This window comes from Aethalodelphis obliquidens, unplaced genomic scaffold (genome assembly GCF_003676395.1).
Source record: "Aethalodelphis obliquidens isolate GAN/ISIS:26980383/991018 unplaced genomic scaffold, ASM367639v1 scaffold68, whole genome shotgun sequence".
NCBI classification, from domain to species: Eukaryota; Metazoa; Chordata; class Mammalia; order Artiodactyla; family Delphinidae; genus Aethalodelphis; species Aethalodelphis obliquidens.
The window spans coordinates 8,662,671-8,680,597 of record NW_020838012.1 but is presented as its reverse complement, the minus strand read 5'-3'; the positions used below and the strand labels follow the sequence as shown (position 1 = coordinate 8,680,597).

Sequence of the window (17,927 nt, the reverse complement as noted above, 5' to 3'; positions counted from 1 at the left end):
GCCTATGCAGTATATTTCTTGTCTTATTTGGAACATTACGTTATAATTATTATGGTATTTAAGATTACATTTTGACATAACACATTACCATTGTGATTCTCAGACTCACAAGAAAAGTTATAAAACATGAGATTGTCTTAAAAAAAAAAAAAAAGGAACTATTTACAAAAACAGGACCAAAAGTAAAATTCCCATTTTGATTTCTGGTCCTATGATAGATACACCTTTTAAAGCATGTATATCATTGATTGGATCTGGACTTTTTCAAAGTCAGTCAAAATAAGCAAACCAGTCGGTTTTAAATGCATTTTACACTTTCTTGCTCTAGTGGTGTGCATGACTTAGTGATACAATTGGTGCCTAAAAGTGCTAAGCTCGTTTTATGTACTGACTTCCGGTTTGACTAGTTACAATGCAAAAGACACAAGGAAGCAGTTCCGCTCTGGAGGAATTCCCACAGGTATGGGGAACAGGGAAAGCGTATATGCTGCCGGTTGGGTTATTTTCTTAGAGAAATGAAATTTCCAGTTGACCCGTGTGCCCAGCGCTTTCTCCAAAATGATTCACATCCTCATCCATATTCATGAATCGTGCTCTGTTTCTACTCATTTGTATGCACAAATTCTTCCCTGCGTTCGTACAGGTCAGAGCTACAGTTGATGTGGTTGACAGAAATTCTATAGGGTCATGAGAAAAAGCAGCACCTTGTCCACAAAAGTCCACGGAAGTTTGCTCCTTAACCTGCTGTTAAAGTAAAATGCACGTCCTTCACGTCCCTCACCTACAGAATTCTGTGTACAGCTAATAACCGGTCATCCAACCGGCTGATTATAAAAGGGAACACCAAGGTGTCCTATTCATAATGACATTCACAAACAGCCTTGACATGAGTCTGTAAAAACCCACCAGGGACTGTGCTGTGGTTCAGATGTCAGCCTTAGAACGCAGGTCTAAGAAACAAAGAAACTGTTCTGCTTCAAAGAGCATTCCTCCACACCTCAAAAAGTCAGTACTGTCCAGTTCATGGCAATTTGCCTTGAAATGGTATCACGTTCATTAAAAGACAAACAAACAAACAAAAACTGTTCTGACTAGAAAAGATGCTGGAGATCATAAAAACCTTTCTAGTCTTAGGATCCTCCAGATCTATTTTTCACATACCCTTTAGTTTTCCCTGAGGAAAAGAATATTTTTTACAGTATTTTGCTACTATTCTCAAGGTATTCTCTCCCATATGTACAGGTTCTGTCACTTTTCTCTAACCATTCACAAGTGAATGCTGCGCTTTCCTTTTCTATTGAAGTCGGACGAAGGCGGAAATGGGTTTTAGCAGTGCCGGCTAATTCAGAACCCAGGGCTGCTTTCAAGTGTGGCTAAGTGTGACACCGGCGACAGTGGACTTCAACTTAAGTGATCTTGAAATTTGATAGAGGGCATGTCAGTTTCAGAAATCTTTTGCAACATACACGTAACTATTTTTTTTTAAAAGTTTTGTTGGAAAGCCCAAGAACTGTAACACACATCATATTGAAAGTTTTCATCTGCAACACAGTTATGCCTGGACAAAGAATCGTCTCATAAAGGGCACCCACCCTGTTGGTGCACGGAGCTGCTGACAGGCATGCACATTCTTGCCCACTGCCCTCTTCCTGACACTGGCTTTTGCCAAACAAGGGAGGAAACTTCCCAGCAAGTGAGGAGGAGAGCAGTCTGTGCCCACCCGAGATGCGCACAGCAGTCCTGCATCCCTGGCCTGAGTGCTTCCCGCAAAGGAGCTCTCTCCTTGCTTCAATCAGCTGCTCCCAGAGCGGAAACCTGGCAGCTCCCTCGGAGGTGCCCAGGGACAGTCACCACCAGCTGATTGGCTCTAGGATGGTGAGCCCGAGCCAGGTGTCCACAGCCCTCCTGTATCTCCTCTGTGGCTCTCCACCTACTTGCTACCCGGGTGTTTCCTCCAGGTTGTCACACTGCCTCCCATAAATTGGTTGCACGTTCTCTGGGAAGAACTAAGGCTTAAAATGACTGTTCTCTGCTGTGCAGCTATCTGGAGAAGCCTGTCCATCACCAGGAAATGCCTTCTTTGGAGAGAGATGAGAAACAGGAAAGGGTAACGGGGAGAGAAAAGTCAAAGGCTACCACATGCCTTCTTCAGAAAGACTCTGGGGCCAGAAGCCACTGCATTGCCGTTCCTTTTGACAGGTGCCCGTGATGGGTGAGGCTTCGGTTAAGCAGCCACATGCCCTGGGGCTTCCCTTCCCACCCATACTCCCCTCCCCCTGCCAAATGAACACAGAAAAGAACGTGGTACCACAGAGAAGGCATAAAACAGGGACTTCCCTGGTGGTCCAGTGGTTAAGACTTTGCCTTCCAATGCAGGGGGTGTGGCTTCAATCCCTGGTTGGGGAGCTAAAATCCCACATGCCTTGGGGCCAAAAAACCAAAACATAAAACAGAAGCAATACTGTAACAAATTAAATAAAGACTTTAAAAATGGTCCACATCAGAAAATCTTTAAAAAAAAAAAAAGAGGAGGCATTAAAAAAAACTTGGACTTAACTTTGCACTTCATTTAGTTCCAAAATGTAACAAAATAGCTCTACATTTTTTTTTAATTTTAGCATTTATAATCAGTGCTTTATATTGCAATTTGTAGCTTTCTGGGTGGCTTAAAAGAAGTTTCATCCCTTTTCTTCAAGGCCAGGCAGGTGAAGCCTGGTAGTTCCTTAGTCATTACATGCCTTGGTACAGGGAATCAGTGTCTGTGTGCAGAAAGTACTGAGGGTCTGTGCCCACCTCAGAGCTAGAGAAGAGGACACAGAGAGCCCCGGGCTGGCCAGCAGAAAGGAGCCCCGCGTGAGTGTGAGATGCAGAGAGTGTGTGTGAAGAAGGCTTTAGAAAGGAGAAGAAATCACAAGGAAGCTGCATCCAGTTCTACCCTTTGCTTGTATCGGTGCATTGGCTAATACCCTTGCAACCAGGCCAGAGCCTAGCACTAGTCATGGGCTGTACCTCTGGGGTCAGAGCCACAGAGCCTCACTCTAGAACTGCTCCACAGCCTCCATCTCTCCCTCCTTGTGTCCCAAAGTTCTGGGAGTAGGGGATGGATTGAGCCCCTCGTCACTTTAATCTCTTTTGATTAGTGACTTAATCCAAGGATCAAGGGCCATGGAACTTTGCTGAAGAGAAAACCCTCTGCTCCACTACTGCACCCCGACCATCACTGAAATCCACGGTGAGCCTGCTGAAATGGCTGACCAGCCTTGGACTCACCGTGGCCACTGGGCAATCCAGCCACAGTGCAGGGCCATCTGGACCAGGCCAGAGCATCACCTCCCCGCAGAGACGCTTGTGGGTGAAGCTACAAGACACCAGGGAGGAGAAAAGACAGGCTGGGGTAGAGGATGCAAATACGTTTCTGCACTTAAAAACCCTTTCCTGGCTGACTTTTAGTGCTCAAACATACATTATAGCTGGTGCTGTATTGATTGGTAATCACGATGTGATATTAAATGAAGCTCTTTCTCTGCTCTTAAAATAAGTGTTTTTAAAGAAAAAAATAAATGAAGGAGGGAAACAGGATCTCTTTCAAGGAATAATGCTTCCAATGTCACGTGAGAGTTTAAAAAATAAAATTGCCAAAATATACGAATGCACAGATTGCAGATGTTACACTGTAGAACCTCCTTCTTTTTCCCTTGCTTATTAAAAAAAAAAAAGAGGACAGCTCTTATGACTAGATGACTTCTTTCTACTCTTTCAAAGAAAAGCATATGTACAATCTCTAAATATATTAAACTTTGCTCTGTGCAATTTCATTTAACATTCCTATGGCTAATCCTAGGCCCCCGTCCCGACACAGTGCATCCTATAAGGTGCTCTTGCTTCTTTGCATAGGTATAGGAGGAATAACTTTAGCAGGGCAATCAAGAGTAGGGTAGACAGAGAATGAGCTTATTCACAGGGCTTGACAACTACTCCCCTGTCCCCGCACCACTACCACCAAGACAGACAAACAAACAAATACCACGCTAGAAAGTCTAATAAATGGAACACAGTGCAAGCCCTGGTCCTATTAAATTGAGAGATTCCTATACCAACACGCATTTTCCTTTTGGTGTTCTGTATCTTCCCTTCTGAGCAAATTCTTAATGAATAGCTCCAATATTTTGATAAGAAAAATAAAGGTTTGGACCTTCCTTTTCCCCATATAATCTTTATATTGTTCATTAACCCATCTCCCAGACATGCTAAAGCATAAAACCTATAAAAGTGCACTCAGAATGGATGCTGACCTCACATAACTTTCTGAACACATAGGTACGTGGAGGCTGTGCTCTGCTGTGTGAATAAAGCACGCCCGCCGGGATGGTCTGGAGTTCTCTACCTTTTCTGAAAATAGTCAGCGGTGGCGTTTTGAGGGAAGGAAGGCCTGATGAGCCACTGACCTGGCAACAACTGTCAGATAAGCAGTGATGAAGAGATCCGAGCTATGGCTGGCGTCGCATCCCTGAAGGAAGCTTTGAGGCTTACCCAGATGGCAATGTGTGCCAGGTCTTGAGTGCATTGTGGCCGGGAGAGAGTGGGCCAGGCCACCCCTCAGGGAAGGCTTCCGAGGAAGACTCCCAGACGTTTCCCAACAGTGACAGCGGGATGTCCTGAACTCAGCTGGGGCTGAAGTCTGCTGGTGATGTCCATTGTCAGTCTCTTTTCAAGCTTATGCCCTCCTGGGCCCTTCAAGCTAACGGCTCTACCGTGGTTCAGTTTGGGGCCATTCTTTAAAACAAAACAAACAAACAAAAAAGACATAGAAAAGATACCCAGAGTGCTGCCGTTTCCTGGCAACACATCGTGATGTGTACTGCTCCCAGAAGTCCGATGGAGAACAGGCAAAAGACTATTCACAATGAAAACAGGTATCGCTCTTTGTACAAATGCTACTGAATAACATGTAGCTTTTTTTTTTAAGTGTCAAAAAAAAACCACCAAAAAACCTCAGAAACGGCATTATCCAGAAAGGTTATCAAAATAGGCCTCCTTTCCAGGAAAAATGGGCTTGGTTGGTTCGACTGCTACAGAAGTCCATAGTTTTCAGAGCTAAACATACAGGAAAAAAAAAAAAAAAAGTTGAATTTTTAAGGAAAAAAGTAGTTACAGCTGCTCTCGGCTGGGTTCTCAGCAAGAACAGTGAGGGTGGTGACCTTTTTTGTTTTTTGCTGTGATTTCACCAAGGTTCCCGGAAGTGCTTTCCCTGGGTTTCAAGTGTGTTTTATTCAGAAGGAAAAGCGCTTTCCAACACCCCCAGCACAAGTCAAGGGCAGGAGTGTCTGGGCAACGATCAGGGGCCTGTGCGTTAGTCAATGAACCGCTGGCAGGCCTTCTTCCAGCGGCAGGCCGTGCACCACATGTCACGGTTCTCCATGCCGTACACCTTCCGGCACTTCTTGCCCTCTCCCCGGGGCTTCCTGTAAGACAGGCCAGGAAACAGTATTCAGTGTGAGGGATTCAATGGGTATCCTTTGCGGGGCTCAAAATCCCTGGAAAAATCTAGAAAAAGTTAGGAAACATAGTAGGGGGTCTCTATAGGTTCGGCCGTTAACCTGTGTGGGATGTTTTCACAGCCACGACACCGAAATGTTAAAACTTGCTACTTTAGTACTTCCAGTACTCTTCAGCTTCTATCTGTCCATTTGTAGACATGTCCATTTGGGCATCTTCATAACACTGAATTAAATAAGTAATACAAGAAATACCAGTAGAGAGCATTATTCTTTCAAGTTTTTAAATATGTACTTTCAAATGCTCTCTTGCTTCTCAAATTTCTAGTCTTCTGGTTAAGGGAATCCTGGCGAGGACCTCCTTGATCTGGATTAAAAACTCTATTTTGTACTTCATTTCATACAGACGTTAATGCAACACGGCTTTAAAGAGACCCTGTAATCAGCATTACCTATTCTGCAAGAAAATTTACTGTAAACTGTGACCCCAGAAAAATAACAAATCTTTATCAAGAGTTAATAGATGGGGAAAACCATGGGAACAAAAGAAAGGGTGTTTCATCCATTTCAGGGGAATTTTATGAAGATTGTATCTCTGGTTTCTCTTTTCCTCGCTGTTCTATTTTTCAGTTAATTCCCTGGAGAGGAGGCGTTGTGGGGTTTCAAGCAGTCATACCTTAGGCTGACCGTCCCTCTGGGTGGGGAGGACAAGACGGTGTGAGTGTGCTGTCTCTGCTCTCCTGTGCCCACTGGGTGACTGTGGGTTGGTGACACCTAGTAAGCACATGGAAAAGAAAGTTAACGGGGCAGGCTCTCCTCACCATGCATTTCGTTCGCCTTTGCCACGTGGGCAGGGGTACCCAACCATCAGACACGGAGAGGCTGTGCTTCCTTCACAGAGACCACATGTTAAAATGGATGGTGTGATGCTCATGGTGGAATTTAAAGGCATCCCCCAACAGAAAAGACCCAGCAGCAATGAATACTTTACAAATCTTCATGACTTCACAACATCTCTGCATTCCCAGTTGCCCATTTTCACTTGAATATTTTAAACCTTAAAGCATATTCCTATTCCAAGCCTCATCCGTCTCTCTTTTAAAGAAGAAAAGAAGTTAAGAGAGTTCTCTGAGATTATACAGCTAGTCAGTGGCAACACACAATGTGGATCTCCGCCTTCTGTTTATTCAGTTAGATCATTCACAGCCAGCAAATAAATGGCTTCTTGCATAAGACGTCCATATAGCAAACTCTGGGGTCTGAACAGGGATAATGGCAAGAAGCAAAGATCCCGAGCAAATCAAGAATGAATGTCAACCTTGTAGTACTTAGTGAGCATCCGCTATGTGCCAGGGTCACTGACAACAGCTTTACTTTTACATCTACTCCACCTGATAAGTACTCACTGTTCCTATTTTATAGATGAGGAAACCAAGCACAGGGAGGTTAAATAACTTGCCCCAGGTCATGGAACTTGCAATGGCCAGGGCTGCAGTGAGCTCTCCCTGATGCCAGAGCATGTGTTTAACCCCACCTCTCAGTCATAATGATGGGAGGGTCCCCTTTGTTCTCCATTCCTCTTGCATTTCTCACTTACTCTCTTTGTATCACGTGCTCACCTAGCACTAAATATCTTCCCAGCAAATGGGATTCTCAAAAGCTACACAAAACTAATTTTATAACAAAAGATAAATGATGTTTCAAGTAAATATACAATATTGCCATATACAAAAGAGCAAACATCTAATAAATTGATCAACTTAATCACTTAGAAGCCAACATGACCACAGAAATACCAGTACCAACCAACAGTCATGGGAACATTCCACAGAATTGATTTTCTCTAGTACAGGGACCAGTATTTTCTATTTTCTTTCAATGTAAAGGAATGTACATAAGTGTTATTTTCCTAGTCATTAATTAAAAAAAAATTAAACACGTAAGAAAAAAAAAAACCTAACATTTTAAACCATTATTGCCATGAGTCTCATTTATTCTGTACCATTGGTCTTTACTTTTTGCGAAAGTTAGGTGGATTGAGGGCCAGCAGAGGTGAGTGACATACATAATTTTTTAAAAACCAAAGCTTTGGAGTCCAGTGTCTGCATTTGATGTGGGTTCTTCCAGAAGCAGAATCCCCACCTCCCACTCGCATCCCCCATCCCATCGGGACCAGGATGCATATTAGCACAGTAGAGGGAGTGAACGCTTCAGAGTTTACTACCACTGTAGATGATCTAGAATATCCTCATATGACTTGTTTTTAAGTGCTCAGGACAATGAAAAAAATTTTTGTTTTAAAAATCATTGTAGAACTTGTAGAATCCCAAGAGTACCTCTTTATTCAGTCAGAGAACTGGAAATGTTTAGGTGACACGACAGTGACACTGTTTCCATCAGCCAGGGATAACGTGGAAGGTTCTAAGTTTTGCAGAATTGCCATATGTCAATTTTGTGTGGGGTGATATGAGATTCTAAAATGCTCTTCATTCAACAAATATTTATTAAATACTTACTATGCCCCAGGCACTGTTCTAGATTGTGGGGATACAGCACTGAACAAGATAAAGTCTCTGCCCTCATGGAGTGTACATTCTAGTGGGGAGATAGACAATAACTACAAAAACAAGTAAGGGCATTTTAGTGATAAGTGCCTGAAGGAAATAAAATAGGCTACCAGGCCAAGCGTGATGGAAGGAGAGGACATATTTGTTCAGGGTGGTGAGGGAAGACTTCTTGGGGAGGTTACCTTTGATCTACAGAGCACTCCAGGGAAAGGGGGCGGGCAAGGGCCAAGGCCTCCCAGGTGCAGAGTGCCAGTGGGGCCGGGAGACAATGCGTGGGAGGCAGGAGGAAGGCGGGAGGAGGGGAGGTGGTGGGTTCAGGTCATGTCTTGGAGCTGTGATGAGGAATTTGAAGGTGATTCTAAGTGCAAAGGAAGCCAGTGGAGCGTTTTAAGAAAGTGAGACATCTGGTTAACGCTTTACAAAGATCGTTCTGGCTCCTTGGAGAATGGGTTAGCAAGAGCCTGGACAGGAACCCCGAGGACCGCTTAAGAGCCTTTTGCACTGTTTCAGGAGAAAAACGTACTGGTGATTTAGATGAGAATGTGGTAGTGGTGGGGATAAGGGGCTGGATTCGTATCCTGTAGAGGCAGAGTCCGGGACTTGCTGATAGATGGGATATAGGACAGAAAATAAGAGGACAAATCTTTCGATGAATCAAGGATGCCTCCTAGGTCCTGGCCTGAGAGGCTGGAGGGATGAGGGTGCCACTTAACTGAAATTAGAAAACTGGTGACCTCATAGGTTTAGGGGAGGAATGAGGGGCAGGTTTGGACCCACTGTAGGAAGAACCCTTCTCTACCTTATTTCTGCTAACGGCTTTCTTAAGTCTGGAGTTGAGGGCACACGTGTTTCGTGTCTAGTCCTGTCTGATGGCAGCCCCTCCCGTTCTACAACAGACCTGGGTTTCTACAGGCTGCAGCATAGTGGAAGCCAGGACCCTGTTCACACACCAGCGTGCGGCTTAGTTCTGTGGGAGGATCAATATCCTCTGGCTATTGATCGGGAGCTTTCCTGGAGAGTTTTTTTTTTTTTTGCGGTACGCGGGCCTCTCACTGCTGTGGCCTCTCCCGTCGCGGAGCACAGGCTCCGGACGCGCAGGCTCAGCGGCCATGGCTCACGGGCCCAGCCGCTCCGCGGCAGGTGGGATCTTCCCGGAGCGGGGCACGAACCCGCGTCCCCTGCATCGGCAGGCGGACCCTCAACCACTGCGCCGCCAGGGAAGCCCTCACTTCCACTTCATAGATGAGGAAATGGAGAAGTTAAGGAAGTTGCCGAGGCCACGCAAAAAGTAAATGGCGGACCCGGGATTTGAATATGGGCTGTCTGACACCAGCCGACCTTGGAACTTGGTTCTGAATGGTGTCAAAGCCGCGCTTTTTCTCTCTTCCATCCTGCCTCGTAGCTGATGGCAGTATTGTGTGCCCTGGAATAAAGCCCTGGAAAACATGACTCGGCTCTTTCTCCCACTGGCCTCCACATTCCAGAGTTATTTGTTTTACATCTTAACCATTTTTAAGTTCTATTTGGGGACATGTTTTATAAAGCATATAATGCACTTAGAGAGAGTACTGTATGGTATTATTTCTAAATAACTAAAATGGGCTATATGCCTGTAATTTGTCTCCTGATTAGGTGTGACCTCAGAAGAGTTTAAAGAATTCTAAATCCTAGTCTGCAAAAATCGTGGCTAATTTTTCCCATATGTTGAGTATATTTGTGTTATATGAGTCAACCCCAGATAGGGAGAATCCACTTTCTCTGCCCCCGGTTTTACAGTAATGAGACATGTCACAGATAACAACACTAGGAAGTACAACATAATGTCAGCCAGTGCCAGGCACTGTGTTTAACAGTACAACGATACAAGGTGGTTGTCGTAGAGCTGAGTCGAGGGCATTGCTTGAAAGAGGTCCTGTGACCAGCTAGAGGTCACGGCTTGTAAATCCCAGTCAGGACTTGCCTCACACCAGAGCAGTAATACAGAGGTTGTGTCCTTCTGTAACGATGTTGGAGAAATTTCTTTTCTTTGTGATTTTCTATCTCCCAAATGGGAAAAAAAAAAAGGAAAAAGAGCCCCTTGTCTTGGTTTTAATCTCTTCTAACATAATATTCTGAACCCTCCATCAAAGTGTTAACAAAAAACAAACCAGCTAAAGAGCTAACAATTAAGCACTAATATTTCAGGTCTGGAGGCTGTCTTTCTGGCCTGAAGCCTCTTGGAATGGCCCTTGGATAGCAGGTTGATTAGCTCCTATTTGCTTGCATGGGGCCTATTATGGACTGGATTTTGTGTCCGCTCCACCCCCCTTCACATGTTGAAGCCCTAATTCTCAGTGTGGTTGTATTTGGAGATGGGGTCTCTAAGGAAGTAATTAAAGACAAATGAGGTCCAAAGGGTGGGACCCTGATCCAACAGGATTAGTGCCCTTAGAAGAAGAGGCACCAAAGGGCTCTCTCTCTGTCTCCCTACCCCCCAAAAGAAAAGGCCATGTGAGGACATATCAAAAAGTTGGCCCCTGACAAGGCAGCAGGAGAGCCCTCACCAAGAACTGAATCAGCTAGCATACTGATCTGAGACTTTTGGCCTCCAGAATTGTGAGAAAATAAATGTGGGATGCTTAAGCCACCCAGTCTATTATGGCAGACTAACACACAAGGGCCAAGAGCTCTCAGCTTTCTGCCATGAAAAGACAGGGAAAGAAATGGAGATAATTAGGGGTCATTGGGGGAAAACAGGTCAAAGAAAGCAGTAATTAACCATGGTCTTCTCCCTACCCCTATGTCCATAGCCTTGGGCTAGAAAAGACTGAAACGTTCCATTGGTGAATATGCAGATCGACCTTCTGGGCTATACACCTCCGGGAAGAGGTCTTACCCAGGGAACTTATTAAAGCCCCAAATTCAGGAAGTCCAGTGTAGGCAAATGAATAAATAAAATTCTCCAAACCTTGGGATTTCGCAGAAGGAGATTATTTCTACTTTCTAGGAAGCATACAAAAGCATCCCCTCTTCAATACCAGGTCTCAAAGACATGGGAGAAAAGGAAAACTTAAATGGGGTTGACAACCTCAGAGTACTTGCTTTGGAGTACAACAAGAAATGTGTTCTTTAATGAGGATTTAATAAAATGGCAACTGCTCTGTTCTTCAGTTGGGATAAAGTTGAAGCCACCACGGATACTAGTACCTTATCATTTAAAACTTTTAGAGGTTCTGTCTGAAAATCCTATTACACGAATTTAGGAGGTGGGGATTCACATGTTCTCAGAGTCAGCCTGGCTCCCTGTCTTCTAGAGGCGGGACTAGCACCCCTGGAGAATTCAGGGATGGTTGCTGGCACCCAGCCAGTGGTCATGTGGCAGTCCTATGCCTGGGTGGTGTGGAGTTGTGAGATCCAGCTCACAACTGTAGAAGGGGGCGGACAGCAAACAGCCAGTTTTTTTTTTCTTTTAAAAAAAGCATTGATAGAGAGTAGGGCAACATGAAGAACATTTTTAGTAGTAAGCCTCCTTGTCTTCTTTCTAGAATTAAACAAAAGCCTTCGAAAATGGCAGCTCCCTCCATCCCCTTACCTTTATTTTTAGATAGCGATGGGAAGCTTAACTGCTGAAACAGTCTAAAACCAGATAGATTGGGAATTCTCTGGCGAAAGGATAAATTAGAAGCTCACATAGGATTTTAGTGGGATACCTAGTTAACTCAGTTACTCTATGTACTTTCTGTCAAAGCTCTAGTCCAGAACATCCCTGGTAACCAATTGATAGCAAAATGAGGGACTCTGTCCACAGTGTCCACAGAGAGAAGAGTTTTTAAAATTTCACTGTTAAAAAAACCAACAAGAGGAGGTATCCTGGCTGGTATCCTACCGTGTAAGACATTTAGGAACTTTGGAGGACATGGAACTAGTGAAATGTCAGAGAGAGAAAAACAAACATCGTATATTAACGCATATATGTGGAATCTAGAAAAATGGTAGAGATGAACCGGTTTACAAGGCAGAAATAGAGACACAGACGTAGAGAACAAATGTATGGACACCAAGGGGGGAAAGCGGGGGTGGTGGTGGGATGAACTGGGAGATTGGGATTGACATGTATACACTAATATGTATAAAATAGATAAGTAATGAGAACCTGCTGTATAGCACAGGGAACTCCACTTCACTGTACAGTAGAAACTGATACAACATTGTAAAGCAACTATACCCCAGTTTAAAAAAAAAACAACCACACGGCGTGATATCACACTATACTTCAGAAGGAGATGATTTAATTAATAGAACAACGGGGAAAATACTCCATTTGGGATGGTCATAGAGGTAATTTGAAAGGAAGTCTGAACTGGGCTGTTCTGTCTACACACTATACTTGTTTTTACACCAGACGAGCTTTAGGGAGATGCTCTTGAAAATTCTGCTCAAATCAAAGAAGGGAAGGAACGGAATTCAGAATAGCAGGTCTCTGTCATTCTGTGATTGTAGCTGCCTTGCTGGCTTAGAAGGGTTGTCTCAAATGTCATGTCCAGAGCCACTCTGGGTCTTTTTATGTCTATCCAAAAAAAAAAAAAAAAAAAGTCGCCAAAAGGGCTGATTGCTTACCTCTGACACCCACCTTAGGGGATCACTGTTCCTGCCAGAAACAAAACTAATACCTACATGTCTAAGCTATTCTTTTTAAATGTTCACTAACAGGGCATTCATCGTATTCTTGCTTTTTGAGAACAACCAGCACTTCCACTCTTTGTGAAGGAGGCACCTTTCATAATTATTCCAGATCCATGATCCTGTTTAAAAATCCTATTCTAGGAGTCTTTTCTGGAAGCCACAAATTCTCGAACTGCTGCCAGCAGGATGCTTTTTATTGTTGACTATTCCTCTAGGGAATTTAATAAATATTCATTGACAGAGCACAGCGTAATTGACTGAGCCACTTTCATTTTTATCAGCTCCACAGGAGGCCTTGGTATTTGCTGGAAACCTCTGGGAGTTGCCAGTGGTTGCAATAAGAAGCTTTTGTGAGGTCCATAGGGAGAGGGGTGGAGAGGAGAAAATAAGGTTAATGTCTATCATCATAAGCCACTTTCCTGAACCTTATCAGGAGTTATAAACCCCCTTGAGCATCAGCGGTATGGGGGTCTATGGATATTCTGTGATAAGCTATAAAAGACCCGATATCTTTTGAAATGAATAGTTAAGAATCAAGCACATTCATGCTGAGTTTTCAGACAGTAATCATTTACCATATCAAATCAATTCTTATATACTACTTAAACCCGATGGCATATTTCAGTACTCATTTATTTGCAAATTACCCCTCAGCATGGGCTATTCAGGCTTTGGAAGAAAAAACGTGATTTCAATTTCTACTATTTGAACCTGCAAAATGACATACCCACAAACAATAATTTCAAAGTCAAATCTTATAAAGTTACTCATAATGATAAATGCCATTTACGTATAGGATCTCTTTCTTTTATGTTCAGGGTCTGAGTTCAGCTATTAATTTTATAAAGCCTTTTGGAAACATACAAATACACCACCCACACAAAATATCTTGATATATTTCCAACAAGTTGTTTATCAACAGATGAAACTGTCTTTTAGTTTCTAAAATTCCAGTCAAAACACCTTTTTACAAAGAAGTTGGGCCTGTCTGGACCACGAGACACCTCGCTGAGTTTACAAATATCATTTAAAAAAAAAAAAAGAATTCTTCTGGCATTCCAATTTTCATCTTTTTCTTGCATGTTTCTACAACTTGTTCTCTAAATATACGTTTGGCTTTGACCAGATTTCTGGCTTTTTGCTTTTCTACTTACTGGAATGCCTGTGAAGGTAACTGGAGGAGACTGCCAAGAAATGCTGAAGCTGCTGCCATTGGGGGTGAACTTGGCCGATCCTGGAATGTTCACAGGGGGCGTGGCCTGTCCAATAGAAAACAGAGGAAGTTGTTATGAAAGAACATTTCACCTCAGAGTCTTAAGCTGTCATTTCCAAAGTAGGGCCTCAGAACTAATCTCAGCTATATTAATGACTAAATTATAATAGGAGGAAATTAAACACAGTCAAAGAGAGTAGCTAGAGATAAACTTTTTATCTATCTAAGCAACTGAAGGTATAAAAGGAGAAAGTTTTTGACTACTGATATCTGAAAAGAAATTTGCTTATACATACATATACCGATTTTAGGACATCTGTGGTATACAATTCCTCACTATCAAGTTGGGGAGTCACTTTTTTATGCAGTGATGGTAGGTTGTAAATTACAACACTTTGGGAGGGTAATTTGGCAATACATATAAAAATTCTTAGCGTTCTGTATGTTAGCTATTCCACTTCTAGAATTTATCCTCAGGAAATGGATATAAGGATGTTCATTGCAGAACTATGTATTATATTTAACAAAACTGGAAACACATGTCCAATAATAGGGAAAAGGGTAGATATATCATGGTATAGCCACGGAGCCATTAAAAATGATGTTGTTGAAGAATACTCATTGGCGTGGGAAAATGTTCATGGGATATTAAGTGGAAAAAACAAAGCACAGTGAAAACAGTACTACAATAGATTCCTTTTTTAAAAAAAAAATGAGTATACATACACACATAGAATACTTTTGAAGGACATACCAAAAATATGAACCAAGGGGCTTTCTTGTTGTTGGGACTAAGGATGGATTTTCTTTCTTTGCTTATGTTTCTAATATTTTTATGCTGAGCATTTATAATATCTGTAAACAGAAAAATCCCAATATTGTGAATATATGGTTTGGGAAGGAACTTCTAGACCCCTTAGTGCGTGTTCCAACTCTCATTATATAGATAAGCAAAATAATTTAATTAAGTTGGTTCAAGCCCACGATTTCGGACCTAAATGCAACACTGACAAACAAGAACAAAGGAATGAATAATTCTTTTGACCGCCGTTAAGAAGAGTCAGGAATGAAAGTTATTGCATCAACTAATTTAATAAGTAGCTCTATTCCATTGCTCTTGAGTTGAAGTCTACTAAATACATGGCTGAATTCTTCCTCTACAGCTTTAGTTTTTCTACTTTTATACATACAGCTGCTAGTGACAGTGGTTTTGTAACTGGCACCACTGGAAAATATTTTGGCAATACATAGCTGTTCACGTTATATCCTAAGATTCAATAATTACTCTTCTGGAAATCTAAGGAAAAAATAAAGCTACTGGCACAGAGGTATCCTCTGTAGATTTACTAATGATAATTAAAAAGCTGGATAGACTAAAAAGTAGATCCCTAACAAAAGAATGATTAAAACCCTTTAATGTTTTTATTTAATTGAATTCGGAAAGTGTTTATAAAACAAGGTGGGAGAACACAATTACAAATATGTACAGGAGATTTTTCTTCGAAAAAGTTACATAAGGTGGTTGATAATTATGGGAAAAGTTTTTTAAAAATCTGAGTGTATTGAAATCTTACTAAATCAACACTTAAAAGAGCTCATAATTGCTGGGGGAAAAGGAACTTTAGCCGTGTCCTGTGTTTGCAGGATTTGTCTCTAAGGTCTTATGAGCCTTTGGAGTGAAGGAGAATCCCCTAGAAGGTCTGTTAAACACAGACTGCTCAGCCCCACCCCTCCTTCTGGTCCCACAGGTCTGGGGCAAACCCAAGAAATATACATTTCTAACAAGTTTCCAGGTGATGCTGACACTGTTGATTTGGGGAACACTGACAACCACAGCTCCAGTCTGAGAGAGTGAGTTACCAATTCAGAAGGGAGTGCACTAAGTCCCAGACTGGGGTGCAGGACGAAAGCGGCATTGTGTCAGCACTTTTCAATGCTCATCTTTTCACTTATTTTATTTTTTATTTAACAGGCACTTATATCATGTGCCAGGCTCCCTTCTGAGAGTTTTACAGTATTAAGGATTTTAATTCTCATAACAGCGTCTCAGGGATCAGATCTTCAATCAGTACTGCAAAGTCCAAGGACCTACAGGGTTTCATCTGTGCGAGATTCTGGCTTTAAAAGGAGAAAAAGAGTCAGAATGCTACTGCTTTTGGTCAGGAGTCAAGTGATTACTCTCACGGTCCCTTGCCAGTCACCTGGTAAGCGTGGTCGGTGTGCACGAGGTAGAGGGTGGTGGGAGCAGAGCGGCTCAAGGGTGTCATCAATTTTGTCTCAGTTTTGGCACAAGGAGTTTCTGTTCTGCTGGAATCTGGGATGGGGAAAGTAGGAGGCGAAGCCAGGGACTGGGAGGGCGAAACCGGGGCCAGGCTGCTCAGTCCGTCTGCCACCGAGTCTGTGTTGAGCTTGATCTCAGTGTAGTAAAAGTCTTCTTCTCCATCACTGTAGTCAGACTCCCCAACACGCCTAATGCAAAAGAGAGCAGAACAATCCTACTCACCCAAGCCATTTTCTTGCCTTGAAATCTGGCACATCACATGCTGGTCCTTCCGTCTGGAATGCTTTTCCTCTGTTCTGTCTGCCTGGCAAACTCTTACCTATCCTGCAACACTCAACTGTCCACTTCCAGGGAAGCCTTCCTTAACTTCCTAAAGCAATTTATTCAATTAACCAACCAATCAATCAATTATTCAACAACAATGCACTGAGAGTCTACTATGTCCTGGCTCTTTTTTTAGAGTCCCACTATTACAGTGAACAAAACATAAATAGACTCTGCCCTGATGGAACATACAGTCTAGGGGGAGAGGCAGACAAGAAACCCATAATGGAACACATCAAAAAGAACAAAATACGTAGGAATAAACCTACCTAAAGAGGTAAAAGACCTGTACTCAAAAAACTGTATGACACTGATGAAAGAAATTGAAGACAACACAAACAGATGGAAAAATATACTGTGTTCTTGGATTGGAAGAATTAATATTGTTAAAATGACCACACTCTCCAAGGCCATCTACAGATTCAATGTAATCCCTGTCAAAATACCAATGGTATTTTTCACTGAACTAGAACAGATAATTTTAAAATTTGTATGAAAACACAGAAGATTCCAAATAGCTAAAACAATCTTCAGAAAGAACAGAGCTGGAAGAATCATGCTCCCTGACTTCAGTATAAAGCTATAGTAATCGAAATAGTATGGCACTGGCACAAAAGCTGACACATAGATCAATGGAAAAGAATAGAGAGCCCAGAAATAGACTCACACACTTGTGGTCAATTAACCTGCGACAAAGGAGGCAAGAATATACAATGGAGAAAAGGCAGTCTCTTCCATAAGTGGTGCTGGGAAAACTGGACAGCAACATGTAAAAGAATGAAATAAGAACACTCCCTAATACCATACACAAAAATAAACTAAAAATGGATTAAAGACCTAAATGTAAGACATGACACCATAAAACTGCTAGAGGAAAACATAGGCAGAACACTCTTTGACATAAATTGTAGCAATAAGTTTTGGATCTGTCTCCAAGCAAAGGAAATATAAGTAAAAAATAAAGAAATGGGACCTAATTAAACTTGAAAACTTTTGCATAGCAAAGGAATCCACTGACAAAACAAAAAGACAACCTATTGAATGGGAGAAAATATTTGCAAGTGATATGACCGATAAGGGGTTACTATCCAAAATATATAAATAGCTCATTAACTCAACATTAAAAAAAAAAAACAACCCTATTAAAAAGTGGGCAGAAGATCTGAATAGACGTTTTTCCAAAGAGGACATGAAGATGGCCAACAGGCACATGAAAAGATGCTCAACATCACTAATCATCAGGGAAATGCAAATCAAAACCACAATGAGTTATCACCTTAAACCTGTCAGAATGACTATCATCAAAAAGAACAAAAATAACAAATGTTGGCGAGAATATGGAGAAAAGGGAACACTTGTACACTGTTGGTGGGAATGTAAATTGG

At 42.3% G+C, this 17,927-nt stretch overlaps 1 protein-coding gene across 1 annotated transcript in view; it reads right to left on the bottom strand.

The window, feature by feature from the left end:
- Positions 1 to 2,458: 2,458 nt before the first annotated feature.
- Positions 2,459 to 17,927, bottom strand: part of ZNF704 (zinc finger protein 704) — a 208,234-nt gene continuing 192,765 nt past the window's right edge. The window contains exons 6-9 of the mRNA XM_027089793.1: positions 16,139 to 16,406; positions 13,879 to 13,983; positions 6,172 to 6,269; positions 2,459 to 5,462 (exon numbers count right to left, since the gene is read on the bottom strand). Coding sequence (XP_026945594.1) covers positions 5,351 to 5,462; positions 6,172 to 6,269; positions 13,879 to 13,983; positions 16,139 to 16,406 — 583 coding nt within the window. The 3' untranslated portion in view covers positions 2,459 to 5,350. The remainder of the gene's footprint in view (positions 5,463 to 6,171; positions 6,270 to 13,878; positions 13,984 to 16,138; positions 16,407 to 17,927) is intronic.